Source organism: Bidens hawaiensis, unplaced genomic scaffold, assembly GCF_021521415.1.
Source record: "Bidens hawaiensis isolate Kalapana, Puna unplaced genomic scaffold, B.hawaiensis_p1.1 tig00060310_1, whole genome shotgun sequence".
Classification (NCBI taxonomy): domain Eukaryota; kingdom Viridiplantae; phylum Streptophyta; class Magnoliopsida; order Asterales; family Asteraceae; genus Bidens; species Bidens hawaiensis.
The window spans coordinates 1-25,544 of record NW_027500884.1 but is presented as its reverse complement, the minus strand read 5'-3'; the positions used below and the strand labels follow the sequence as shown (position 1 = coordinate 25,544).

At 34.3% G+C, this 25,544-nt stretch overlaps 5 protein-coding genes across 5 annotated transcripts; 4 read left to right on the top strand and 1 right to left on the bottom strand.

The window, feature by feature from the left end:
• Positions 1-1,258: 1,258 nt before the first annotated feature.
• On the top strand, positions 1,259-4,729 carry LOC143603006 (3-oxoacyl-[acyl-carrier-protein] reductase 4-like). The gene is made up of 11 exons (XM_077079941.1): positions 1,259-1,434; positions 2,671-2,813; positions 2,949-3,002; positions 3,087-3,167; positions 3,245-3,290; positions 3,741-3,835; positions 3,924-3,956; positions 4,069-4,203; positions 4,309-4,402; positions 4,509-4,591; positions 4,690-4,729. Exons 1-11 carry the CDS (start codon positions 1,281-1,283, stop codon positions 4,720-4,722), a joined length of 951 nt encoding a protein of 316 aa, XP_076936056.1. The 5' UTR covers positions 1,259-1,280; the 3' UTR covers positions 4,723-4,729.
• A 974-nt stretch (positions 4,730-5,703) lies between these two features.
• On the top strand, positions 5,704-7,923 carry LOC143603002 (3-oxoacyl-[acyl-carrier-protein] reductase 4-like). The gene is made up of 11 exons (XM_077079936.1): positions 5,704-5,860; positions 6,143-6,285; positions 6,398-6,451; positions 6,550-6,630; positions 6,716-6,761; positions 6,833-6,927; positions 7,015-7,047; positions 7,134-7,268; positions 7,334-7,427; positions 7,593-7,675; positions 7,818-7,923. The coding sequence occupies exons 1-11, from the start codon at positions 5,704-5,706 to the stop codon at positions 7,848-7,850; spliced, it is 954 nt and encodes a 317-aa protein (XP_076936051.1). The 3' UTR covers positions 7,851-7,923.
• Positions 7,924-10,369: 2,446 nt separating this feature from the next.
• LOC143603005 (alpha-galactosidase 1-like) lies at positions 10,370-13,762 on the top strand. Its single transcript, XM_077079940.1, has 14 exons — positions 10,370-10,506; positions 11,188-11,246; positions 11,334-11,425; positions 11,507-11,610; positions 11,694-11,769; positions 11,864-11,922; positions 12,014-12,079; positions 12,178-12,261; positions 12,347-12,411; positions 12,503-12,585; positions 12,669-12,759; positions 12,982-13,031; positions 13,385-13,525; positions 13,631-13,762. Exons 1-14 carry the CDS (start codon positions 10,370-10,372, stop codon positions 13,721-13,723), a joined length of 1,200 nt encoding a protein of 399 aa, XP_076936055.1. The 3' UTR covers positions 13,724-13,762.
• Positions 13,763-16,070: 2,308 nt separating this feature from the next.
• On the top strand, positions 16,071-18,828 carry LOC143603007 (endoglucanase 5-like). The gene is made up of 8 exons (XM_077079942.1): positions 16,071-16,271; positions 16,604-17,017; positions 17,096-17,182; positions 17,261-17,549; positions 17,628-17,791; positions 17,889-18,261; positions 18,360-18,401; positions 18,539-18,828. The coding sequence occupies exons 1-8, from the start codon at positions 16,071-16,073 to the stop codon at positions 18,826-18,828; spliced, it is 1,860 nt and encodes a 619-aa protein (XP_076936057.1).
• Positions 18,829-18,944: 116 nt separating this feature from the next.
• On the bottom strand, positions 18,945-20,501 carry LOC143603004 (reticulon-like protein B8). Its single transcript, XM_077079939.1, has 5 exons — positions 20,300-20,501; positions 19,659-19,830; positions 19,455-19,587; positions 19,311-19,380; positions 18,945-19,229 (listed from the first exon to the last, which is right to left on the bottom strand). Exons 1-5 carry the CDS (start codon positions 20,484-20,486, stop codon positions 19,072-19,074), a joined length of 720 nt encoding a protein of 239 aa, XP_076936054.1. The 5' UTR covers positions 20,487-20,501; the 3' UTR covers positions 18,945-19,071.
• Between the last annotated feature and the right edge of the window lie 5,043 nt (positions 20,502-25,544).

Sequence of the window (25,544 nt, the reverse complement as noted above, 5' to 3'; positions counted from 1 at the left end):
AAAAACCGTTAAAGATGGTCTTATAATGTGCTTTATAAATGGATGACATCACAAAAGTTTTAGGTTCCATTACACAAAAGGTTTAAGGGTGTAGTAGTTGGGAAAAAAAAAGAAAAATTATAACACGTGATTACTTGTTATTTTATGCATATACAAAATCAAATGATACGTTTAGTGTTTGATATGCGATAAAATAATATATTACACACATTACTAAAATTTCCATCGAGTAATAACCTATAAACAAATGTGGTAATGAAAGAAAGAATGAAATGCATAAGGAAATGATATAGATCATTACCATTCTAATTTATTTAACCTATACAAATGAAATGGATCATTATATTATAATGCTTGATAGACATGAAAAGATACATGGAAGAAATACAATGACAAAAATACAACTACATCAAAATAAAGAAAGTTTATCAAAATAAAAAAAATGCGTTGGTGGTGTGTGGCAAGGGAAGCGATGGTGGTGGCTGTGGCGATGTGATAGTGGTGCTGGTGGTGGCGACGGCAACGATGACTTTGGTGATGATGATGGTGGTTAGATGGTGTTGGTATAGAGAAAGTACGGTGAAAGAAGAAATGAAATGAAAAAAAAGGACGAGAATGAATAGTTTTGACGTGTTTATAAATTCTTTATATAATAGTTTATTCTATTTTATTGACCAACCAAACACATTTTCTTTTTTATTTTCATTCCCTCACAATTGTTTATTCATTTTTACATGTTATTCATGTCTTGCAAAAAGCTACCTAAATACAAAATAATATAAATTAATTAGGTTAAGCATGCTTCAAGATTGCTTTCATTCATTCACAAATTCCACTTTAGAGATTAAGAAAAAAAAAGAAATTTTAGGTAAATTAAAGCTGGGTGATATACATTAGGTTCGGTTTATAAAATAGGCAAATTAGCACCCAAACTCGAGATGATTCGACCCATTTGCAACAAAAGGGAGCCGTGTTTTATTTCCATTCGCTGAAGTTGGGTCGAATCATCTTCGCGATCCGGGTGAGAGTAAACATGTGATCCAACCAATTAACCATAACCTGATTTACGTTAGGGTAAATGGGAAAAGTGTGGTGACACTGATTGACACTCAAACTCCAAGGTGGGTATTAATTACTATTTGAGCTTAGATAGTATCGCCATCGCCATTGGTCGGAGCTTCCAAAGACCAAAACCTACTCTTCAAATACTCTTCATCAACAACTACTACAATACAATTGCTACTCTTCTTCCTTCATTTACTCTCTCTCGAAGGCCCCTCATGGCTTCTCTCGCCGGATCAGCCGCCGTCGCCTTCAAATCCAACCGCATCTCCACCGCCGGACGGACGCTCTCCTTTCACGCCTCCTCTGTTCACTTTCAACGGAGCCTCAGTTATTCTCAATGCCGATCTAAATCGTCATTCGCTTCCTCTGGTATATATATACACACACCTGTTTAGGTTTTATGATTTCTTATGTTTATGTTGATTAAATTGTATAGATAGTTGCCTTTCTCACAAATTATGTACTCGTCTTTGCGTACCAATTGGATCCGGCACAAATGAAATTAACATACTAAACGCACAAAATAACTGGCTTACTCTATGGTTTGAAATAGAGTAGTTACACTATAAATACACCAGTTTAAATAAATAGTGTAGAATAATCAGTATGACTCTAGTGCTAGCATAATTAGTTAATTACTCTAGCTATTCTTACGCTTCTTACGTTAAGAGTTGTTTGTATTTGCTCCTGACACGTTAGTTTGAATTCAGTGTTATTGCAAAGGCTGCTGATGAAATTAATTAGAATAATGAATAGCTGAGAACTAATTTGTAGACTTAGGTCCATAGCAATATAGCATAGCTTTCAAATTCAGGATCTTAATTTTGTAACTCATAGTTCACAAGATAACAAGTGCGTGTTTCTTTTCTTATCTACTGATTGAAAGGCTTATGAAGTAAAACTAGAGATGTGCTCGTGCGATGCGATGGGGAGCATCAACATTGGTAATCACCTAACGTGTTTCTTTTTTAGTTAAAAAAAGAAAGTATAGCAATACCATACTCAAAATTAAAGAGAATAAATGCTCGTTTTTATGGTGTATTTTAAAAAAAAAATATTAACGTATGAATAAGTGATGGCCGTTAAAAATCGTGGTGGATGTTGGTTTAAAAGTCAATATGTTTAAATGGATTGGACCATATGTTTTAAAAGTTGTAATTAACTAATTACTTAAACTCTTAAAATTATGTAAAAGTACCCTTTTGTCCTCCTCCTGTGTATTGTAATGTATAGTATAGATAATTCAGTTTCTTATTCTCTTTCATTTAAGTAAGGTTTTTAGTAACAAATTAAACAACTTATTGTAGCATCCTATAGCTGTGGAGCATATAGAATGCTAATTCAGAAGTGTTGCAGGGCGATCATTCTCTCGCTATGATCTTTCATGAAGATTTAGCATGAATTTATTTACACATTGGAACTGAAATGGATACATTACATTTTGTTACTATTTTAAACAACACTATTGGAACACTATACAACATACGTCATTTGTGTGTTATGGTGCCAAAACTGTTTAGCACTCACGACTTTATATGATATGATTTACCGCTTTGTAGTTTGTACAATATCGAGTTGAATTCTTTATTGTAATGGGACATGCAGGTGTAAAAGCTCAGGTGGCTACTGTTGAACAAGCAAGTGCTGAATCAACACAAAAGGTGGAAGCCCCTGTTGTTGTTGTGACTGGAGCCTCTAGAGGTATTGGCAAAGCGGTTGCACTAGCCTTAGGCAAAGCTGGTTGTAAGGTCAGATAAATTTTTGTATATATGAATGAAAAGTTTGTTGCACACACTTCATTTAATGCATTCTATAGCTTGTTCTCTGAGTGAATCTGATTTACAAGATGCTGTTCTTATTATAGCTATGGCTTATTGTTTCAGGTTTTGGTTAACTATGCAAGGTCATCTAAGGAGGCAGAAGAAGTTTGTAAAGAGGTGAATTAGACATGTACCTAATTATTCTTATTAATGTTGCAATAAGTTGTGGTTGTATAAATGAAATGTGCTATTTCATTTCAGATTGAGGCTTCGGGTGGTGAGGCAATTACATTTGGGGGAGATGTTTCAAAAGAAGAAGACGTCACATCTATGATCAAAACCGTGAGTGAAAATGCTGTCATATCTTGTTTCAGTTTTTAAAAACTATTTGGATTTTGTTTGACTTTGAAAAATAACAGGCAGTTGATACTTGGGGGACTGTTGATGTACTGGTCAACAATGCAGGTTACCCAATTTTACTCTCCTGCACCTTATCTTCCACAAGTCTTACTTCTTGGTTCTGCTTAGTAGGACACAAATAAGTAGATTCTTCAGTTTATACCCTTATAGAGTTGAAACAAGTCTCAAGTAAATCAAACAAGTTAAACCTAACAGTAATCAACTGTAAAAAACAAGAAAATCGGACAATATTAGGAGGCAAAGAATTTATTGAAATATTGAATATGACTGATATATTTATGTTAAACTTTAGGAAAAAAAATACCTTTGGAAAAATATTCTTTTGCGCTTATGTTTTTTTTCCTGTCACTTCTGTTTTGTATTGTGTAATTGTCGTAGAGATTATTATTATTAATTTATTATTATCATTTTCCATTTTCCCTTCTAATCCAACATAAAAAGAGAGACAATCTAGCCTCCATTTTCAAATTAGTTCCACTTTAATTAATGATACAGGGATTACAAGAGATGGTTTGATGATGAGGATGAAGACATCTCAATGGCAGGAGGTTATTGATTTGAATCTAACTGGTGTATTCCTTTGTACACAGGTCTTGTTCTAGAACATTCCCAAATATTTGCAGACAATTACATCATATTTGGGTATTATTTTCGTACTGACTTTTCTCTCTTTTTCAGGCAGCAGCCAAAATTATGATGAAGAAGAGAAAGGTAGTCACTCCCATGAAACGTCTTTAGTCTCTTAATTCTTTTTTTCAGTTTCGTGATTTTTGTTGCTTTGTTACCCACATCTTAAAATGCAAACAAAATGGTAAATTTTCAGGGAAGAATAATCAATATAGCGTCGGTTGTCGGTCTAGTTGGCAATATTGGGCAAGCCAATTACAGTGCTGCTAAAGCCGGAGTTATCGGTCTTACTAAAACCGTGGCAAGGGAATACGCAACCAGAGGCGTAACTGTGAGTTTTTTTTGCATCTCTATCTTCATCTTTTATGTATATATCAGTTACTACTCAAATAAACATTAGGTATAGTTGTAAATAGGTTTCGTTTTTCTGTTGCAGGCGAATGCCATTGCCCCTGGATTTATTGCATCTGATATGACCGCTCAGCTCGGGGAAGAAATTGAGAAAAACATCTTGAAGACAATTCCCGTAGGTGTGTTTTTTTTCTTTCGAACTGTTGGAACAGTGTAACAAAGTAATGCTAGTGGTGACTTTTGAAATGTGACTAAAAATTGTTTGTCGTTTTATTGGATTTACAGGGAGGTATGGCAATCCTGAAGAAGTTGCTGGGCTTGTTGAATTCTTGGCTCTCAATCCTGCAGCTGCTTACATGACTGGACAGGTTCTTATAAAACCTAATTCTTGCAATAATATATGATAACTTTTATTTTCATTATAGCGACTATCCTGTATCCGCAAGATGACATGTCATATTTGCAGGTGCTTACCATTGATGGAGGAATGGTTATGTGAGAGCATTATTCAGCAATGAGCCGAAGCAAAGTTTATGGATTTTGCCTTGAGATAACTTATCTACAAAATAATTAGTTACCCATTAAGAATTTGTATTTTTAATCATAGCCATTGTCTTTACGCCATGTCGGTCGACGTTTTGATTTTTGGTTTGTACTGTTACATGTTTATTCCAGCCGTGTTTGTTGTCTATATTTCTTTAACCCCTGCTAGTCCGTTATAGGTCATTGAATTGGTCACACTGTTGGTTCACTTATTGTCGAACCGGATACGGATAACTTCGCAAGAAATTTTAAAAATATTTACTACATTATTATGTTGGTTTTTCCTAAAAAAAACTGAAGAAAATGATGGAAATAAATTTTTTGGAGTCTTTGATTTAGCTTAAGCAGTGCAAGTTCAAATCCAGTTATCTAACAAATAAGTATTTTTGATACATGGCTTTGAAGTAGTTGGGAGAGGATTTATTTTGATTCCAAGAGTTGGCAAATACTTTTGTATACGAGGTTCGAATTTAATAGCATAATCTAACAGAACCTGCCGGTCCGACTAGTGACTGTTCAACCCATACGATACGAGGAACTGGGTAGAGGTTAGATTTCGGTCTGGCCTGATTTAACAACATACCTACCGTCCTTCTCCATGAGCGCTTTAATTTTCTCTAGATATTACATAATAATATTTAATTTGACTTCCGAACAAACAAGTAGAACACAAGCCGTTTAAAAAATAGAACACAACAACATATGTTATATGTGTGATTATATATTTGTTTTCTTCTAAATTTAATGATGTTTGGCTGAGACTATATTTTGTAGTAGTGGGGGAACTGGATGAAAATTTAAGGGGAATTTAATAGAAAAGAAGGAAGTCAAAGTAGTGACACTCCCAACACCAAAAGTCAAAACCCCTCTCTATATATATAGTTTGTGCTCATTTGTGTAAAAACATACCATTGCTATTTCTCTATCTCCAACCTTTATGGCTTCTTTTTCCACTTTCAAATGCATTTCAATTTCAGGCAAGTCCTGTGGTAATAACAAAGTCTCGTTTTGCGGCCACAACATGTGTTCAATGCAGCTCCAGCATTGCGTTAATCATTCACAGCGTCCGTCTAGAGTTTCATTTGCTATATCGGGTATTACCTCCTTCCTATTTCTTCTGAATATTCGCTACAATGTGTTTATTTTTATCTTGACATAAGTTTTATAATGAACCAATCTATAATTCTTTCTAGACAAAAAAAAATATTAATATTACATGAATACATCTAAGTTTGACAACTTTATATCACAAAAATTTATATCCAACGGGCCGAACTTCATCCGAGCCTAAGCCCAATCTTAGCATACATCAACAGACAGGACTTTATGATCTAGCACCATATGAAGCTGAATTCAGTATTGTAATGCTCTTGCAGGTATAAAAGCTCAGGTGGCTACTACTCAACAAGCAAATGTTGAAACAACAGAATCCGTGGAAGCTCCTGTTGTTATCGTGACCGGAGCTTCTCGAGGCATTGGCAAAGCCATTGCTATAGCTTTTGGCAAAGCTGGTTGTAAGGTCAAATTGCTTCAGCGGTCACATTATGAAATTAACATATTTATTCGATAGATATATGTTGCTTACTTAGAAGATGTTCTAGTCACATTTTCATGTAGGCTTGATCTTGCAGGTTCTGGTTAATTATGTGAAGTCATCCAAAGAAGCGGAAGAAGTTTGTAAAGAGGTGAACTTTTTACATATGCCTAGTTTTCTTAATAAGTTGTTCTGTGTTTGTAGTTTATACCATAATTTCACTTGTGAATATGAGTTTTTATCCACCAGATTGAGGGAGTGGGTGGTCAAGCACTTGCATTCAGGGGAGATGTTTCAAATGAAACAGATGTCGCGTCTATGATCAAAACTGTGAGTACTATTATCTTATTTATTTGATTCTTTGTTTATCAACTATTTATTTGGAAATAAATTTATTGACTTTGTAACATTGCAGGCAGTTGATGCTTGGGGAACTGTTGATGTATTGGTCAACAATGCAGGTTGCTTTTTCTTATAACCCCCCCCCCCCCCCCGGGATGCTTGTTTTTAATCCAAACTTAAAATGATACAGGGATTATAAGGGATACTTTATTGATGAAGATGAAGACATCTCAATGGAAGGAAGTTATCGATTTGAATCTCACTGGCGTATTCCTATGTACACAGGTTTGGCTCTTGAACATTCTCAGGCAATTGCTGCCTGTTTTTCGTTCCTTTTATTAATTTTTTTTTCTGAATTACCTATCTTTTCAGGCAGCTGCCAAGATTATGATGAAGCAAAGAAAGGTTGTCAGAAACAAATTTGTATATATTTTTGTATTCATTTGAGCGCGTGTTAATCTTTTTGTGAATATGCATGGATCTGTTTATAGGGAAGAATAATCAATATAGCATCCATAGTTGGTCTGGTTGGCAATGTTGGGCAAGGAAACTACAGTGCTGCAAAAGCCGGAGTAATCGGATTTACTAAATCCGCAGCAAGAGAATACTCGGCCAGAGGCATAAATGTGAGTTTCTATGGCTGTAATATTATTTTGCGGCGGAAATGATTATAACTTTTTCGCTGTCATAGGTGAATGCTATTGCCCCCGGATTTATTATATCTGAACTGACCGTTAACCTCAGTGAAGACATAAAGAAAGCTTATATAGAGAAAATCCCCTTGGGTAAGATTTTTTATTTTTCTATCTTCCGTTTCTCAATCATTGATTGAAATATGATCCAAGGGTTAAAAAGTGGTTCTCTAAAAATATATTGTAAATGTGCAGTTTTTATAAAAAGTGCAGTAAAGTTAAATGTTTTTTTTATACTTTATTTAATTTGATCTGTAGGAAGGTATGGGCAACCGGAAGAAGTCGCTGGGCTTGTTGAATTCTTGGCTCTCAATTCCGCGGCTGGTTACATGACTGGACAGGTTTTAACAAAACTCAAATTTTGTTGCATTCATTGTATATTACTTTGTGTTTTTGTTGTTTGTAAGAAAATATCAAAATATAAGTAAACATAGTCCCAGGTTAATACCAGTGAAAGTAAACATAAGATTATATGACTTGCAGGTGCTTACCATTGATGGAGGAATGGTGATGTGACTGTTACCGCGGAAGCTACGGGCCATTACAACCAAATACGCTTAGAATAATTTCAATTTTCAAAACATGTCACAATGTATTATACGGTTCTTATCTTACATTGAAAAAAAAAGAAGAAAAGAAAACTATACTATGCAAAACTCAAGGATGAATGTGGCACACTGGTTATGGTATGTTGCTCTTGATGCATTGTGAAGGTTTTTAGATTTTATTCATTATATGAGCAAGAGGCCCAGAAGGACGGATGTGAGTTTCATTAATTAAAAAGAAAATAAAGTTTAATAAAATGTGATTTTATTTTGTTAGCAGGTGTTCTTAAACCTTTGTTGTGGTGGGAATGCGACGGGAATTTGATTCTTATCGGTTTGATTTGATTTTGATAGTAACTCTTGTTGAAAATTAATATTGTTATTCGTTAAAGAACCAAAGTTTATTATTATTATTATTATTAAATACTTAATTATGTGTATGAGAGATTTAACTAAATGGTTAAACTTAGGAGACTGAAACTGGTAAATTAGCAAAGTTATAAAAAGAATGAAAGAACTATTAAACTTAAAGGTTGAAATTGATAAATTAGCAAAGTTATAAAAGAAAGGGGGTGGGGCTTGGGGGGACATAACGAACATGGAGGATTTGTACCCAAGTCTCGCTGAGCTTCTCAAGTTTTACCTACAACACACCTAACTACTCACTCACTCGTCAACTTGTTTCTTTCTTATCAATCAGTTTCCATGTGTATATATATTTGATTATATGTAAAAAATAGTGGTGGTAATGGCACAAACTATCAAACAACAATATTAAGAGGTAATATACTTTAATATGTTAATTTTAAATAAAAGTTATATATGTTTATCAAAGTAAAAGAACATTTATAAATTATAAATGTGTGTGTTGTTGGTAGGTTTCACTGTTTCAGACCTCAACTCACTAGTTGGTGAATTTGAGGGGCTAATATTGACAAGTTGGCTAATTTTTTTTGCTAATTACATTGTAATTATATTTGATAATGTATTAGCTATTAAATTAGGGTTAGTCTATATAACCAAGTCATGGTTAGACACTGCAGTCAAATTTTGAAGTTAAATTTCTTGATTAGTTAAACGTTTAAGAGTTATTCAATATTGTTTTGTAATTTGATATCGATCCACTACTTGATGCATTTATGCAATCTAATTATGTAACAGTTTCACGTATCATAACTCCCAACTCAAATTTTCCCTTAATATTCACATTTTGAAATTTAAAGATTTCATGCTTCTAAATTCCTATAAAGTGCATCTGTTTCATTTAATTTTAATTCACATTTTTTATCATTGGTAATTTTCTTTCCTCTTTCTCAACATGACGCATCCATGTTTTTATCAAATTTGTTGTTATTCTATGAAGCTTTCCTTTTACTAAATGAATCAAATCTGAAATGTTTACCTTATCCACCAGGTGGTTGGTATATAAAAATACTTTTATCAAATTTATTAAAGTTTTATTTATATAATATATTTAAATATATTTATTGGCATTATATTAAAATAAGTAGTTTATTAGAATCAAATGTTATTTATTAAATATTAATGTAAAAATATACCCAGCCCTCGGCTAAAAAATATATAAATAATATGAGTGTTGTTCTTAAAAATAGTAGAAATTCAAAAAAAGTAATGTAATTGTGATACTAGGATTACTAGCAACAAGGATAATATAGTTAAAGACTGTATGTATGTGGTAGTGTGGTCTTATTAACTCAACTCCAAGCCCCTTCTTTTATGATGTTTACCTATTTCTTAATTGAGTACGTGATTGTGTATTTAAAAATATTTTAACTTCTTTGTTTGAATTCATTCGTTATTTGGAAACATAATGTGAGGAAATTTGTTATTCAAATGCATGGGTTATCTGATTTCAATACCCGACCTATTGAGAATCAAACTCCGTCGAATAATGTAAAAATATACAAGTATGTTTTTTCATTAAATTACATTGAATTCAAAAGGGGGTTGCGGCGCAGCTTGTTGCCCGTTTGCCTGCCACTTTATTGTAATCGTTTTGATTTTAATGATAAATGAGCGTGTTAATTATTAAAAAAAAAATGAATTCCAGCTAACCAAGGAATTAAATGATTATATACTAAATTACAATGTTTGAATTATATATAATTTCATTCGATCTAAAGATGCGTGATAAATTTTAAAAATAAAGATAATTCTTATCATTCTAATTGTTATTTGAAAATTTGTTTGGATAAGACGAAATCCGCAGCACCATCCACAGAGTACATAAGAAGACAACAACGTTTGTGCATTTACAAATCACTTTATTATTATTATTATTATTATTATTATTATTATTATGCTTTAAACCTTAAGATAACTTTTATACCAATAAAAGCCCAAATAAGACTCAAAATCCAATCATTTGTGAACAGACTCACGTGTTTCTGGAGAGGTCTCATCTTATAAATACATCCATACAGATAAAAAGAAAAGATTCCTTATGTTCATTGGCTTCTGACGGATACCATGGCCGGAAGACTTGTGATGCTGCAGCTGCTAATAGTAATAGTAATAGTAAATATGGTAACCGGAGAGCGGAAAATAATATTACCAGTGAGACGTAATCTTCTTGCTAATGGTCTTGCCGACACTCCACCTATGGGGTCCGACTCATCTTTCTCTACTGTTTTAACCATCAGTTCTGATTTTTTTTGGCGGTTTATTACTACTTTAATTTATATCTATATATAATAATAATAACTATAAAGAGATATAGATATATGTTTGTTGTTATTTTTATTATTTAACTTGAGTAAATTGCAACTCAACTTAACTCATTATTCTTTTAATACTTTATCATACTATGCAAAAATTATTAACTAATAATACTATTAGTGCTTAAAATAATAATAATAATAATTAGTATTTGTGTAGATGCTAGCTAAACGAGAGGTGCCAACGAAACAAGCCCCAGGCTCAACTGGGCGTTTTGACTTTCGAGAGCTTGAGCTAAGCTCGTTTCGAGCTCTTTTTTTAAAGCCCAAGCTTGGCTCGTGAAACGGTTTTCTAAGCTTGAACTTGGCTAGTTTATTATTTATTAATTAAATAATATAATAAAAATTTCATTATTTTTATACATTTTTTTAATATAATGATAGTCTCGTTTAGGCTCGTGAGTCGGCTCGAGCTCAATAAGCGAAGTTCGGGCTCAATCTCCAAGACTTGAGCCCGTTAAGTTCGGCTCAGTTTTAGCTTTTAAAGAGCCGGGGCTTGGCTCGTTTACACCCGTAACTAAAACTAAATGGTAATTAGTGCAGATCTAATAATTCATGGATTTGTTTCAGGTGGAATAGTTGGAATCACTTCAGCTGCAACATCAATGAGACTGTGATAAGAGAAACTGGTGAGCAAGTTGATACATACCAGACTTCAACCCAAATCTTTGTTTTATTATCAAAACATTCTAAATATAATTTAATATGCTTTACAGCTGATGCTCTTGTTTCTACTGGTCTTGCTAAGCTTGGATACAAATATGTAAATATAGATGATTGTTGGGCGGAAAAAACGCGTGATCAAAAGGTTTCCATACTTTTATAAAACTTTTAACAGGTATTGGTTTATAATGCGTGTAAATGTTATCTAACGTGTAGACGGTTTCAGGGTTACCTTGTCGCTAGAAAGTCAACTTTCCCATCTGGCATCAAGGCTCTTGCTGACTATGTCCATAGCAAAAGTCTTAAGCTCGGCATATATGCCGATTCAGGGTAAGATTGGCTATATGCAAATTTCTTGTTTTTAAATAATAAGTAACAAATAAAGGATTGCTTTTTTACCTCTATTTCTGCAGAACAATGACTTGTAGCCAAACAATGCCTGGTTCACTCGGTCACGAGGAACAAGATGCCCAAACGTTTGCTTCATGGGTATGATTTTAGTTGTTTTTCAAAAAAGAATTTGGTACTTTGACTTTTGAGGTCAAACATAAAGTTGGACAGAATATAAGACCTTCTTGTGCAGGGCATTGACTACTTGAAGTATGATAACTGCTACAATAAAGAGATAAAACCAATTGTCCGGTAATTGACCATAATGTTCTAACAATCTAGCATCATTAACTTGTTATTTTATATATATTGATAATACTATGTTATGTTTTGGCTAATGCAGATACCCGATAATGACTAGAGCTCTCATGAAGACAGGTCGTCCTATCTTTTTCTCACTGTGTGAATGGTGATTTCACTTTTTTCAACAATTTTTTAGAATTATAGTTGTTATATGCTACAAAAAATTTAAAACTTAATTTTTTTGGTTTTAAAATTGTGGGATAGGGGAGACATGCATCCTGCTCTTTGGGGTTCTAAGATAGGAAATAGTTGGAGGACTACAAACGACATAAGTGATACGTGGAGTAGGTAATTTCATATGCACGCTTCGTGTTTTTTGCACGATATATTTAAATTTTAAGTACATTTATGTTGAATTTATTTTTTTATGCAGCATGATGTCTATAGCGGACATGAATGAGTATTATGCAGATTATGCAAGGCCTGGTGGTTGGAATGGTTAGTTTGCTATTCTCTGAATTTGTGAACAAACTAACTTTATAATACCATTTTATGCATTTAGATCAAATTAATATTTTTGTACTCACAGATCCTGACATGCTTGAGGTTGGAAATGGAGGGATGACAAAAGACGAATACACCGTCCATTTTAGCATATGGGCTATTTCAAAAGTAAAACACATTTTCCCTTAGTTATGTTTATTTAAGCGTGGGACTATCGTACTATGTGCGCTAATGCTCTCGAGTCCTTGCAGGCTCCTCTTCTTATTGGTTGTGATGTTAAAACTATCACAAAAGATACTCTCGATATCCTCGGAAACAAGGAGGTCATTGCTGTAAACCAAGGTATGCTGCTTTGGCTTTAAAAGTCAAATCTTTTTTTATTTAGAACTTAAAACGCCAAATATTTGTAAGTTTTACTCCTAGAAACTCTGTCATGGAGGTAATCGCTTTCTTTAGAATTGAATCATATTCATGTAGAGTTTTAAGATAATTTGTCACCAATTTTGAGATTTAAAAAGTCAAACATTGACTCTTGTAATTGTTTGATTTGATCGTTCTCCATAGATAGACTCGGTATTCAGGCTAAAAAGGTTAGAATGGAAGGCGATGCCGAGGTACTTCACTAAACCCGTCTTCAGGTTAACCGTATGCTCATTTGGGTTGTGTTATCTTAAACATGTCAAACGCTATGACAGTATGAAAGTCACTAAAAGTCTATATGCATACAATATCCTAAATCTTTTCAATCAAAGATTTTAGATTATTATCGTAGCAATATTATTTTCCAAGAAATAATTGCCACATTAACTACAAAAGAATAAAAAGCAGACGAAATAGTTTTTGGTGGTCAACCTGACGCAACCCAGCGTGCATCAGCTCATATTAGAAAAGAGACCATAACCTATTTTGACCCGTTACCCAACCGCACTTTGAGTTAAGACTTGAATTGATCTTCCTCATTTGGCAGGTTTGGGCTGGACCACTTTCCAACTACAGAGTTGTTGTACTCCTGGTGAACCGCGGTCCTGTAAGTCGTGAGATCACAGCCCAATGGGATGATATTGGGCTTCCTCCAAGCACGGCCGTGATTACCCGAGATCTTTGGCTTGTAAATTTCAGTTGCCTTTACATTATTATTATATATTTTTTTTATTGTTGTTACCATTTTGATTGTCATTGATGTTAATGTTTTTCTAATGAATTTTGAATGCAGCACACGGAATGGAAGCAAAAATCTACATGGAACCTGACCGCTACGGTAGCTTCTCATGGTTGCAAGATGTTTGTTTTGAAGCCGGTATCTTGACATCTTCAAATTGCACACTCATGTGTTACATTTTGTGGATTGAACCAGTTGCTACTGGCAGCTTATATAATTATGATAATAAAAACATTTTGAACAAAATAACCAATTACACCCAAGTCTAAGGGTGCGTTTGGGTCGCAGAATTCAATGAAATGGAAATTTGAATTTCGTGTGTCTGGTTCGCAAAATTTGTTGGAATTGGAATTTCTTTTTCATACTTAATTGTTTGGTTGGCGAATAGGTTGAAATCGGAATTGGAGTGCGTTTTGTCACCGATTTCAAGAATGGTCTTTGAAATTTATACGTGTTTGTGATTATCCAAACGAACTAACAAGCGATTTGCCACTTGCCTGCAACTTCTACTCGGCAACCAAGAACATGCATACGAGCCGAATAAGTTCAAAACAAATTTACTCGAATTGTTAACGACTTAATTATGAACGAGTTATCAATCATCAAAATATTTTAAGTATAACACAAAAAATATTTGCTAAATAAATTTAAGCTAATCAAAGGAATATCTCACACTCTTTCTCTCTCCTAAACTCATCTTTTTTTTTCTTTTAAACGGCGATTTTCTTATATTTAGGCTACCGCACTCTGTAAATTTGGAGAGCCCCGATGCCCCACTCTGGCCATACTATGCTGTCTTAACCGGGCCCACGCTGGCTTCAGAATTTGGCTTGGGCATTCCCTCAGGAAACCTTACCGCCGACTGCCACTTGACAGCCGTTGTGCCACCACAAAAGCATAACTCTCTGGCGTAACACACAGTTGGACGAAAACCCGGATGGGCTCAGGATTTGAACTGACAACCTTAGCACAAGGCCTAGCTCAAACTCATCTAATACAATAATATTCAAGGGAAAAGTTAAAATACAAAGAGAGACAAAAATGAGAAAGATGAAAAGGATTTGTGGCCACACAAAAAACTCCTAAAAAAATTTCAAAAAATTAATAAAAAAATCATAACTCAAAATATAAATAAAAAATGAAAAAATTTAAAAAACAAAAATGTTTCCTCGTGATTCTCGTTCCAAAAAAAAAACCCCCTAAAAAGACACAATGCAGCAGCAAAAGACATAATGATGAAAATGAACAAAAGACACAATTATAACTAAAAAAAGACACAATAAATCGCAAAATATAATACCAAGCCAAACAAAATATAACACAAGAAAAAAAGACACAATATCAAAGAAAACAGACACAATTAATAACGAAAATAAACACAAAACACAATGATAACACAAAAAGACACAATGGTCTTTTTTACTCAACATCATGTTTTTTTCGAGGTTTTTTTTTTAAGAACGAGGATGCCGGTGAAAACATTTTTGTATTTTTACTTTTTTTGTTTTTTTATTAAATTTTGAGTTATGATTTTTTTTTATTTATTTTCAATTTTTTCATGTAGCTATAAATCATTTTTATTTTGACTCCCTTTCTTTGTAGAATAACTTTACCCTAATATTCAAAGGGAATAGTAAATATGGGGGTGTTATACATGTAACTTATATGCGAAACCTATCAAAACGACGTAGTTTTGATTAAAACCAATTATAAGTTGATATAATTATTTGGAATTTAATATCCTTTCCGGTCAATCTCCATGAATTTAGGTGTTCATCCTTTTGGAAATAGTCTAGCATCACATATTTTTCTAAATTGATATGCAACACAAATATGTGTTCCTTCTCTCCAAATCGATTTACATTGTTATGTGTAATTATTAATTGGAATTCTGAAATCGTTTGCTTGTTTTGTCAATATTTTAGTTTTACGCATCCCAATATTTGAAAATTATCCATGAATTTGAATATTACTATCCAAATCGATTTAATTGTTTCCTTGCTAGGATAACAAAACTTTTTTAAATATATGAATGAACGATGATATTTGAATTAACAGTGCTTCTTTTTAATGTTAGATTACAAACATTATTTTAATGTTTCCTTAATCTCTCCAGTTTTAAATTTAAAATAACTACATATACCCACATGATAAAAATAACTCAGTATCTTGGATGATCAGGGATAACTGGGAATTGATTGATAGAAATAAAATGACTAGGAGATATTAGTGGATAGGTTTCGCATCTAAGTTACATATGTAACAGCCTCATATTCGCTATTCCCGTGTTCAAATATAAGTCAAACATAGAGGGAAATCATAATTATAGTTATGAAGTACTAGTAAACACAACGTGGGGAGCTCTAACCTGGATTCTTTATCATCAACGTGCACCTTCATTTCTTGCATTTTATCTTCTACTATTTATATATCACACATCATTTCTTCTTTCATCCTCCTCAACTCCACTCCATATATCAAATACTCATCATCAATGATGATGAAACCGACGCGAGTTTTAGCCACATTCGTCTTAGTTTTGACCATCATCGATGCAGCACGAGCGTTTGATTATGGGGAAGCCGTTGACAAAAGCTTGTTGTTTTTCGAGGCACAAAGGTCCGGCAAGTTACCCGGGACTCAACGTGTCAAATGGCGTGGCGATTCCGGTCTCTATGATGGTTATCAACAAAAAGTAAGCATATCATTTCTTGTTAACACATGGTATAAGATTGGTTGATCATTTCATTCATTAAACGATTACAATATACAGAGACAGATAAACGGATAAACCGGCCTTGGGGTTCAACACTAGAACCCTAAATACCATATATATATATATATATATATATATATATCAATACTCCCCCACAGTCCGAGCAGTAGAGACTTAAGACGCTCGGGCTGGAAAACAATAAAAACAAAATAAACAAAAACGAAAGAACGATAAAAAGAAAAAAAAACAAAAAAAAAAAAGTCTCGATCTCGGTTTTTGACTTGTAGGTCCAAAATTCTTTTATCTTGTAGGTGAACTTGGTTGGAGGTTACTATGATGCTGGTGACCATGTGAAGTTTGGGCTGCCAATGGCATACAGTGTCACAATGCTATCATGGGGAGCTATTGAGTATGGCAAAAGTATGATAAACCTTAACCAAATGGGCCATGTGTTGAATGCCATCAAATGGGGTACTGATTACTTCATCAAAGCGCATTCAGAGCCCAATGTTCTATGGGGACAGGTAGGTGATGGTGACTCTGATCACTACTGTTGGGAGCGGGCCGAAGACATGACCACACCACGAACCGCTTATAAGCTGGACATTGAACACCCGGGTTCAGACCTTGCGGGTGAAACTGCTGCAGCTATGGCTGCAGCTGCCATTGCATTCAAGCCTTATAACTCGTCTTACTCGGATTTGCTCTTGGTTCATGCAAAACAGGTAAGTTGTTAAATAACTTAAATGACTTTGTTGTGTTTTTTTATGTAACTTTTGACTTGAGACTTTCACATATTGCAGCTTTTTTGGTTTGCGGATCGGTTTCGAGGACTTTTCACGGACTCGATCCCATCTGCAAAAGAGTTTTATACGTCCTCGGGTTACTCGGTAAGTCGGCCTTATTAACGTGTTTGTAATATTGTAACAACATGCAGTCCAGATTGACTCAGATTTGTTTTTGTTAAGGATGAACTGTTGTGGGCTGCAACATGGTTGTACCGGGCAACTAAAGACGAGTCATACTTGAAATACGTGGTGGATAACACTGCCTCGTTGGGCGGCACGGGCTGGGCAGTGAAGGAGTTCTCATGGGATAATAAATACGCGGGTGTCCAGATTCTTCTTTCCAAGGTGTTGATGGATGGTGATGGTGGTGCATACACCGCCACATTGAAACAACATCAAGCTAAAGCCGATTACTTCGCGTGTGCTTGCCACCAGAAGAACGCCGGCTACAATGCACCTTTGACTCCGGGTATGCTGACTATCTAAAAAACTTTGTTTGACCTCAGAAGTCAAAACTGTACTAACCCATTTCAAATTTTTAATACAGGTGGCTTGTTGTACTTGCACGAGTGGAATAACATGCAATACGCAGCCTCGGCTGCATTCCTGCTAGCCGTGTACTCAGACTATCTCTCAGAGGGTAAATTGGTCCTAAAATGTCCCGATGCGAGTGTCCAACCTCAAGAACTACTTGTGTTTGCTAAATCACAGGCATGTCTCGCCTTTCGATATAATCTGTGTTAGTTTGATAATAATATGTAAACAACGAGTCGTGTGGTTAACGAAACGGGTGTTGGGTGTTATGCAGGCTGATTATATCTTAGGGAAAAATCCGAAGTCAATGAGTTATATGGTCGGGTATGGTCAAAACTACCCGAGTCATGTGCACCACAGGGGTGCATCCATTGCACCCATATCTGTACTCCACTCGGTAGTGGGCTGTGTACAAGGGTTTGATGCGTGGTACCGTCGCCCAGAGGCTAACCCAAACATTGTTTATGGTGGGCTTGTTGGGGGGCCTGACAGAAACGACAATTTTGAGGATGATCGGTCCAATTATGAACAAACTGAGCCTACACTATCTGGGACAGCCCCTCTTGTGGGACTTTTATGTAAGTTACATAGCATCAATTCACACTATGCAGCAGGGCCCACCCCAACAAAAGGCCAACCCAATTCATGTGAGTAGTGATACTCCAAAGTAACATGTATTAATAATATACTACTAAGCATATGTTTATGCATTTTGACTAAAATATTTAATTTATAATTATTGCAGACTCGCACCCTAAAGAGGTAGCAAAACCATATGAAAAAACAGGTAAGACTTTGCTTATAAACGGGCCAATTTGGTTTGTGATTTATCTCAAACGGGCCAAGCAAGAAGTAGCTAAAAGGATATTTGATGTCATTTAATATTAATGAAAACTGACTTAGTGGTTGTATGTTTTTTAGTAGGATCGCCGGTGGAATTCTTGCACACGATAACAGATTCATGGACAATTGGGAGAATTGCATACTATAGGCACAAGGTGATAATCAAGAACAAGTCAGAAAAACCGATAACAGATTTGAAGTTGGAAATTGAAAACTTATCAGGGGCAATATGGGGATTATCTCCAACTCAAAACAAGAATGTATATGAGCTTCCAGAATGGATTAAGGCTATCAAACCGGGTTCTGAGTGCAGTTTTGTGTACATTCAAGGTGGCCCGCAGGCTAAGGTCTCGGTTCAATCCTACCACTGATCATCATCACGCCATAGTCAACTATTTCATGTTTGATAACTGTAATTCTATTTTTTGACATTTAATCTTAAAAAATGTAACTATATACGAGAAATGAGAAACAGTTCATATTCCAGTAAATATAAATTCAAACTAGCATCACAATAACACTTATTTATTAGCAAACTGCTGATAAATACACAATAAGCGGTCTAATATGGCAAGTTAGACTTGCATAACATGTTTGCAACAATTTAAATAAATTTATGCAAACTTCTTCCTGGTTGGAATTCTACTTAGCACACTAGCATCCAGCTTACTATAGTTGTTTTGAAGCTTTCCTAGTACGTTGTATACCGCGTTATCAATTTGGTCATCATACTTCTCGTACACAACAGGCAGAGTTTGAGCAGCCACAAAACCTTATCAAAAAGATTTAAAAAAATGGAAAAAATTATATTAAAGCCAAAACATATGTAGTGCATACAATTGCAAAATCTTACCTAGATAGATTACAGTCCAAAAGTTACACCATGTTCCGATTATCGCAGCAGTTAGCAAGCTCCCAACAACCTAAACAAGAATTATATAAAAATGTGATGCTTAAATTAACTTATATAATAAATCAAGATTAGAATGTGGCATACGATTGCAAGTTGCTTAATATCTCCTCCAGAACCAACACGCTGAAGGAAACCTAAAGCACGATTAACTTCAGCGCCTACTTTAGTAGAAATGTTCACAAATAGCTCATCGGGCAGAACAATCTGAGGGGGGGCCCTGATAACAAGTAGAGATCATAAGTGACTCAAAAAGATGGTAATTAAAAGATGGTAACTCGAAAAGAATACCTGTTTAAAACGTGTGACCATATAAACTGGCCAAAGATACATATAACAAGACCAAAACATACAAGAGGAAGAAAATGGTAGTTAAGCCATTCAAAAAGCATCCAAACTACAGTTGCACCACATAAGACACTTGCTGATATCTTTTTGTTCCTCCATAAAAGTACATCAGCAGCTGCAAATGAATGATATTATTTTGGGAAAATGGCCAAATGTCCATTTGACTAGTCAAAGTAGACAAAATGCCCATTTGACAAGCTTTTTCCCATAATGTGAATCTGTCGACCCGTACACTTTTTAATCATTAGCCGACGAGATTTTCAAATAACAATGTAGCCACGTGTCATAAAACTGTCGGGTCGGTAGTTTTATTTTAATTGCTGGAGTCGTCGGGATTTTATTGACTTATGATGAGATTTGTTATGACGCATGGCAGAATCTTGTTGGTTGAAATCTCGTCGGCTAATTATTAAAAAGTGTGCAGGTCGACGAGATTTAGGATGGGCATTATCATTATGGGAAAATGCCGGTCAAATGGACATTTTGTTTAGTTTGACTGGTAAAATGAACATTTTTGTCATTTTCCCGATTATTACTACTATCGCCATCATGATGATATAAGATAATGATGAGATAAACATTACATTTGCCACCCCCTAAAATATGGTGAACAGGCTTCTGTCTCCCAAACAGCTTGTTGAACTCAGCAGTTACAGAGTGTGATTTCTCCTCAAAAAATGAAACGGAACTCTGATCCTGATGCTTATGCTTATCAGAAAGTGTATCCATGATGTTGTTGATTAAACTTTCAGGTGTTATACCCTCAGACATGGCTCCTGTGGTTGGAAAGATGAGTAATGTTATTATTAATATAAAAAAAAGTTATCTAATATGATACTTCTGACCAGCAGCATACATTACTTCTAGCATTTGTGTTAATCATAGTTATGAACTTGTAACTATTATACCAACCATAGTAATATAAAAAGGAAAAGCTTTATGACTAAACATCTGGAAAGTCAATATCAAATTGTGCTTCAGAAAGCACTGCAGCAAAAGGGAAAATGACCAAAATGTCCATTTGATCGGTCGATATCGAAAAAATGTCCATTTGACCAACCAATTCCTTAAATATCTGAAAGATTCAATACAAAAAACGAACCTTAGATCATAAGCTTGATCTCTATAATTTTTATTAATCTCGAAAATTACAAGGCTTATACCCACAAGCTCGGGTATATATATACTAATTTAAATTTGAAAACCTAACTAGACTAGAATACAAAAATTTATCATATTCTAATTCAAATTCAAATTAGTGAAAACAAATCCATGTAATTAATTAATAAATAAATTCCTTGTTGTACAAGTCATTGGCTCGACTTGTTCACAAGTAATTTATTCTTTGTAAACCAAGTTATGGGCTCAACTTGATAAACAAGACACCAACCCATCATATGCCCGATGGGTTAGCTCAAACAAATTTACGGGCTAACAATATCCATCCTAAAACTCGTCGACACAATCATTACTCAACGAGATTTTTTACCAACCAGATTCTGCCATTTGTCCAAAACATATCGTCAGAATCCAAAAAAAATCCCGTCTGATGCCAAAATAATTTCGTCGGATACCTAAATAATCCCATCGGCTTTGACAATTTTTTAAAATAAAAATAGCAACCTGGCGGTCTTATAACGCGTGGTAGAATTTGGTTGGTTTAAAATTCAATCGAGTAATGATTAAAAAGTGAGTTTTAGGGCGGACATTTAGGGAATTGGTCGGTCAAATGAACATTTTGTCAACATTGACAGGTCAATGTTGACAAAATGTTCATTTGATGGTCAATGTCGACAAAATCTTCATTTGACCGACCAGTCAATGTTGATAAAATGGTCATTTGACAGACCAGTTTCCAAAATGTCCTCCCTAAAAAAACTTATGGACCTGATCACTTTTTAATCATTACTCAACGGGAATTTTAACTGACTAGCCCAACAAAACATGTGGGAAGGCAACAAAAATGTCGTGTGAACTGTGAAGCCAAAATAAATCAGAACCCCCACCAAAACAAATATAATTGCATAACTAGATCATGCATACAAAAGTTGTATAAGAAAGAGAGAGTTACCTTAGATTAGAGAAACTGGATGCTTCAAAAGTTTAGATAGATAGCAAGCACTGAGGAACTAACTAACCTAAACTAAGTAACTAACTACTGGGAATATGGAGCGATTTTAATATTAATTTAACCGACACGTTTCACTGTTAGTGTGGCCCATGCTCTATCCTGCGACTATCTTACACCACCCATTTTCACTAACTAACTCATTTTTTATTGTCACGTTCATTCTGAAAAAGAAAAAATATTGATTGTAAATTTAATGTTGATGCTTTAAATGTTAACGAAAATTCAGTGGTATTGGAAACAACAAAATAAATTCAGCAACAAAACACGTACATGTTTGTGGCTACAAACCAATACGAATTAAGAAGGTGATGGCGATGGCATTAAAAAAGCGCGACGAGCTAACAAAAATAATAATAACCAACGCAGTAAGGCCGAAAACCGATCGACACGAATTCGGCTGAGGTGCCGCTAACAAAAATAACTTAAAAAGTTACTTAAAAAGAAGAAGGAGTGGACCGTTGAGGTGCCGTCAAGTTAACCAATAGGCCACTTGTTGCACCAACCCGCCACTTTTCAATCTTCATATAATAGATATTACAAAAACTACTAATTAAATTTTTAACTAAAAGTTCAAAAACATTTTTTTTAATCAGTTATGTCTTAAACGTTAATTTACATGCATGAAGGTAAAAAAGTCAATGCATTTGTAAACTGCTCGTGATTGCTTTGTTAAAATCTCGTATTGAGCTCTTAATTTAGGGGTTTATAGTTAATATACAATCCTAAGTTTGAGCTTCGCATTCTTAGTCTGGCTAGATTTGCAGCCTTGCGGGTCTAAACAAGTTTATTGTTCATATTTTTTTTTAATGAATGCATTACAAAGAAAGGAGAGTATTCGCAGCAAGTTACATCCACCAATACAACAAAATAACAGTTAATTATATATAAACCCATATACAAGCAATTAAAACAAGAACATACAGCATTCGTCTTATGCTATCCCAACCATTTTTCCCTATTCTTTATCCATAAGAATGAAAGATGTTTGATACCTTCTTAACTATAATCTTTTATTATATTAAATATTAGTATATTTATTAAAAAATATATGATAACTGAGTAATGTGTGTGTCTATATATATATATATACTAGAAGAGTACCCGCGCGAAGCATCGGGAAACACATATTTTGGTAATCATGTAACAAATTCATGGGTGTTCATTATTCCATAAATTGTGAGACCTCAATTTCGTTTTGTCACACCCCGACCATTGACGGAAACGTCGGGGCGCAACCGATTGTTCATCGCACACAACACTATTAAGTGATAATATTTAATCAACTCATTTAAATTCATAAAAACACAAAGAGTCACATAACTTGTTCATACAATAACCGAATTCAAATCATAGTAAATAATATATTGTTCGTTTTGCTAATATCCTAATAGTCTCGATAACGTTTTTTCTTCAAGTCCTCGAGTCAACCTAAAGTCAAACCTATAACATTGCATAAATAGAATTTGTCAACACAAAGGTTGGTGAGCAATTTCATAGTTTTTGAACAATAGATATATAATATGAAATTCCACAACTTGTATACAAAACAATAAATAATAGCAACAATTTAGATAAATGAAATCGTTAATAAGAATACATTAACGACACCTTTCTATAAGGGGATGCCAGATATACTCGGATTTATAAATCAACCATCCAAAAGCGGTAAACACATTAGCACTTAAGCATATAATCACCAAATCGAGCATTTGTTTAAGTAAAGTATACAATAAAGTTTGTGGTTTAAGACTCCAGTATAAATCATTTGGATTTGAATAAGTTTGCAATGTCACCCCCAAAATATGAAAGAGTGAAAACGGGGGATGAAAGTACTCACGTTCAAGTAATAAACTTGAAAGATTTGATGATTTGGAGATTAACCGGAACGATGAGTTTAACGAACGAAGCCTAAAGGAAAATAAGTCTTGTATTAGAAAAGTTGTCTTGGAAGTCTTTAAATGAAAATAAATGATAAGAAATGTAAACAATTTAAAGTTTAAGGTTTAAAATGTAAATATTTAAGAACTTATAATAATAGTCCTTTAAAAATGTAAGTTTGCTCGAAACCGGGTTAAAGTATCTAGCCCTTAATTTTACTCAACCTATGTTAAGTAATAAGGTGGGTAAAAATGCAAGAAAGCAAGTCCCTTTATAATTTAGATACTAAAACGGGTTTTAACAAGTGTTCGGGTGGTCGGTTCGGGTCTTGGTGACTTGACCAAACCCAAAGTCAACTTTCCCAAAATAATAAATGTATGAGATAACTCAATAACTCTTAAAGAGACTTAACCAAGTATGTAGTTCTATTGTTTTAGAACTAACAACGTCCGTTAAGCGAGTGTTCGGTTTAGTTAGTCCAAACTTTGTTATAGGATCAAGTTGGATTCAACATTCCGAGTACTTTGTGAAATAATTAAAATCAGTTTATAAAGTATTTTTAAAGAAATATATAAGCTTTAATGGTTAAAAACACACTTGTGTGTCTTAAGCGAGTAGACTTGGTTTAGTTCGGTTTGGTTCGGTTTTTATCTTGGAATAAGGCCAAGAATGGTTACCACATGTCCAAACATCATAGAACTTGTAAAATAATAATACCAAAGTCTTACATACAAAAAGTCAACAACAAAGTCTTTAAACGAAAGTTCGGTTTTCGGTTCGGATCTTGATTCGGGATACGACCGAGGTTAGATTCTACAAACCCATAACCATGGAAACTCAAAATGTAAAATAGAACTAAGATGAGTAGAACTTAAACAAGTATAACAAGTTTGATGGTTAGATGCGGAAAATATATATAATCAAGGACTATTACGAGTCCTCCATGTAGCTTTGTCTTATGGGTCGGACACTTAACCGACCGAGACCAGAGAAATGCCCACCGAAGGTACAAAGGGTGCTATTATATATATGTTGTATAACAATCTTCAAGTATAAATAAGTGTTAACAAGTTGATTATAATGTAAGACTATGGTCAGTTTGACTTGTGCCAAAAAAATATGAATAACACTTTTGAATGCTTGAGAATTGGAAGAGAAAGAGATGAATAAGCAAGGATTAATGAAGGGGATAGGGGTGTATATATAAGGTGGGTTGAAAGGGTCAAGCATGGGGTGTGATATCAAGGTTTGCATGCAAGAGGGGTCAAAACAAGTCACAAAACAACAAAAAAAAAAAAGGGCTGCTGGTCTGCTGCTGGTCAGCACGTCGGTTCGCGTCCGGAAGTTCGTTTTTGATGTATCTTGAGCGTTTTAAGTCCGTTTTCGAATCCGTAAAAGGGGTTTTTCAAATTAGACAAGCGGGAATGTTTTAGTAACATAAAATCCAATATTTTATATATTTGAAATGTTCGGGTCGGTTTACAACATAAAAACAAATACAAAATAAATACAACTTGACCCGAAATCGAGGGATGTCACACGTTTCACGGTTAAAACCGGGGCTGACCGTACATATTGAAATGTTAATTATTTACTTATTTAGTATTATATATGTTTTATAATATATATTAGATATAGTTAAAATATAGTTAAACAAAGTTTTATTTGATATGAGTAAACTCGTCTATTACAACTTTAGTTTAGCCCAATTTCCAGTATGATTTTTTGTAATCTTTGTACTTGACATCTTTTTATGAATTCACATTCTATTTATTTTAATAAGATTTATCATTTATGTGACCAAAGTAATCTTTATTCAT

Coding starts and splice junctions, on each gene's coding strand:
- LOC143603006 (XM_077079941.1), top strand. CDS start 1,281: ATGGCTTCTCTCGCCGGATCAGCCGCCGTCGCCTTCAAATCCAACCGC. Junction 2,814..2,948: donor TAGGCAAAGCTGGTTGTAAG/GTCAGATAAATT, acceptor TTATTGTTTCAG/GTTTTGGTTAACTATGCAAG. Junction 3,957..4,068: donor TTATGATGAAGAAGAGAAAG/GTAGTCACTCCC, acceptor GTAAATTTTCAG/GGAAGAATAATCAATATAGC.
- LOC143603002 (XM_077079936.1), top strand. CDS start 5,704: ATGGCTTCTTTTTCCACTTTCAAATGCATTTCAATTTCAGGCAAGTCC. Junction 7,048..7,133: donor TTATGATGAAGCAAAGAAAG/GTTGTCAGAAAC, acceptor ATCTGTTTATAG/GGAAGAATAATCAATATAGC. Junction 7,428..7,592: donor TATAGAGAAAATCCCCTTGG/GTAAGATTTTTT, acceptor TTTGATCTGTAG/GAAGGTATGGGCAACCGGAA.
- LOC143603005 (XM_077079940.1), top strand. CDS start 10,370: ATGGCCGGAAGACTTGTGATGCTGCAGCTGCTAATAGTAATAGTAATA. Junction 11,770..11,863: donor CCCAAACGTTTGCTTCATGG/GTATGATTTTAG, acceptor CTTCTTGTGCAG/GGCATTGACTACTTGAAGTA. Junction 11,923..12,013: donor GAGATAAAACCAATTGTCCG/GTAATTGACCAT, acceptor TGGCTAATGCAG/ATACCCGATAATGACTAGAG.
- LOC143603007 (XM_077079942.1), top strand. CDS start 16,071: ATGATGATGAAACCGACGCGAGTTTTAGCCACATTCGTCTTAGTTTTG. Junction 17,018..17,095: donor TCTTGGTTCATGCAAAACAG/GTAAGTTGTTAA, acceptor CACATATTGCAG/CTTTTTTGGTTTGCGGATCG. Junction 17,183..17,260: donor ATACGTCCTCGGGTTACTCG/GTAAGTCGGCCT, acceptor GTTTTTGTTAAG/GATGAACTGTTGTGGGCTGC.
- LOC143603004 (XM_077079939.1), bottom strand. CDS start 20,486: ATGTCTGAGGGTATAACACCTGAAAGTTTAATCAACAACATCATGGAT. Junction 19,831..20,299: donor TATTTTAGGGGGTGGCAAAT/GTAATGTTTATC, acceptor ATTCATTTGCAG/CTGCTGATGTACTTTTATGG. Junction 19,230..19,310: donor TTGGACTGTAATCTATCTAG/GTAAGATTTTGC, acceptor CTTTTTGATAAG/GTTTTGTGGCTGCTCAAACT.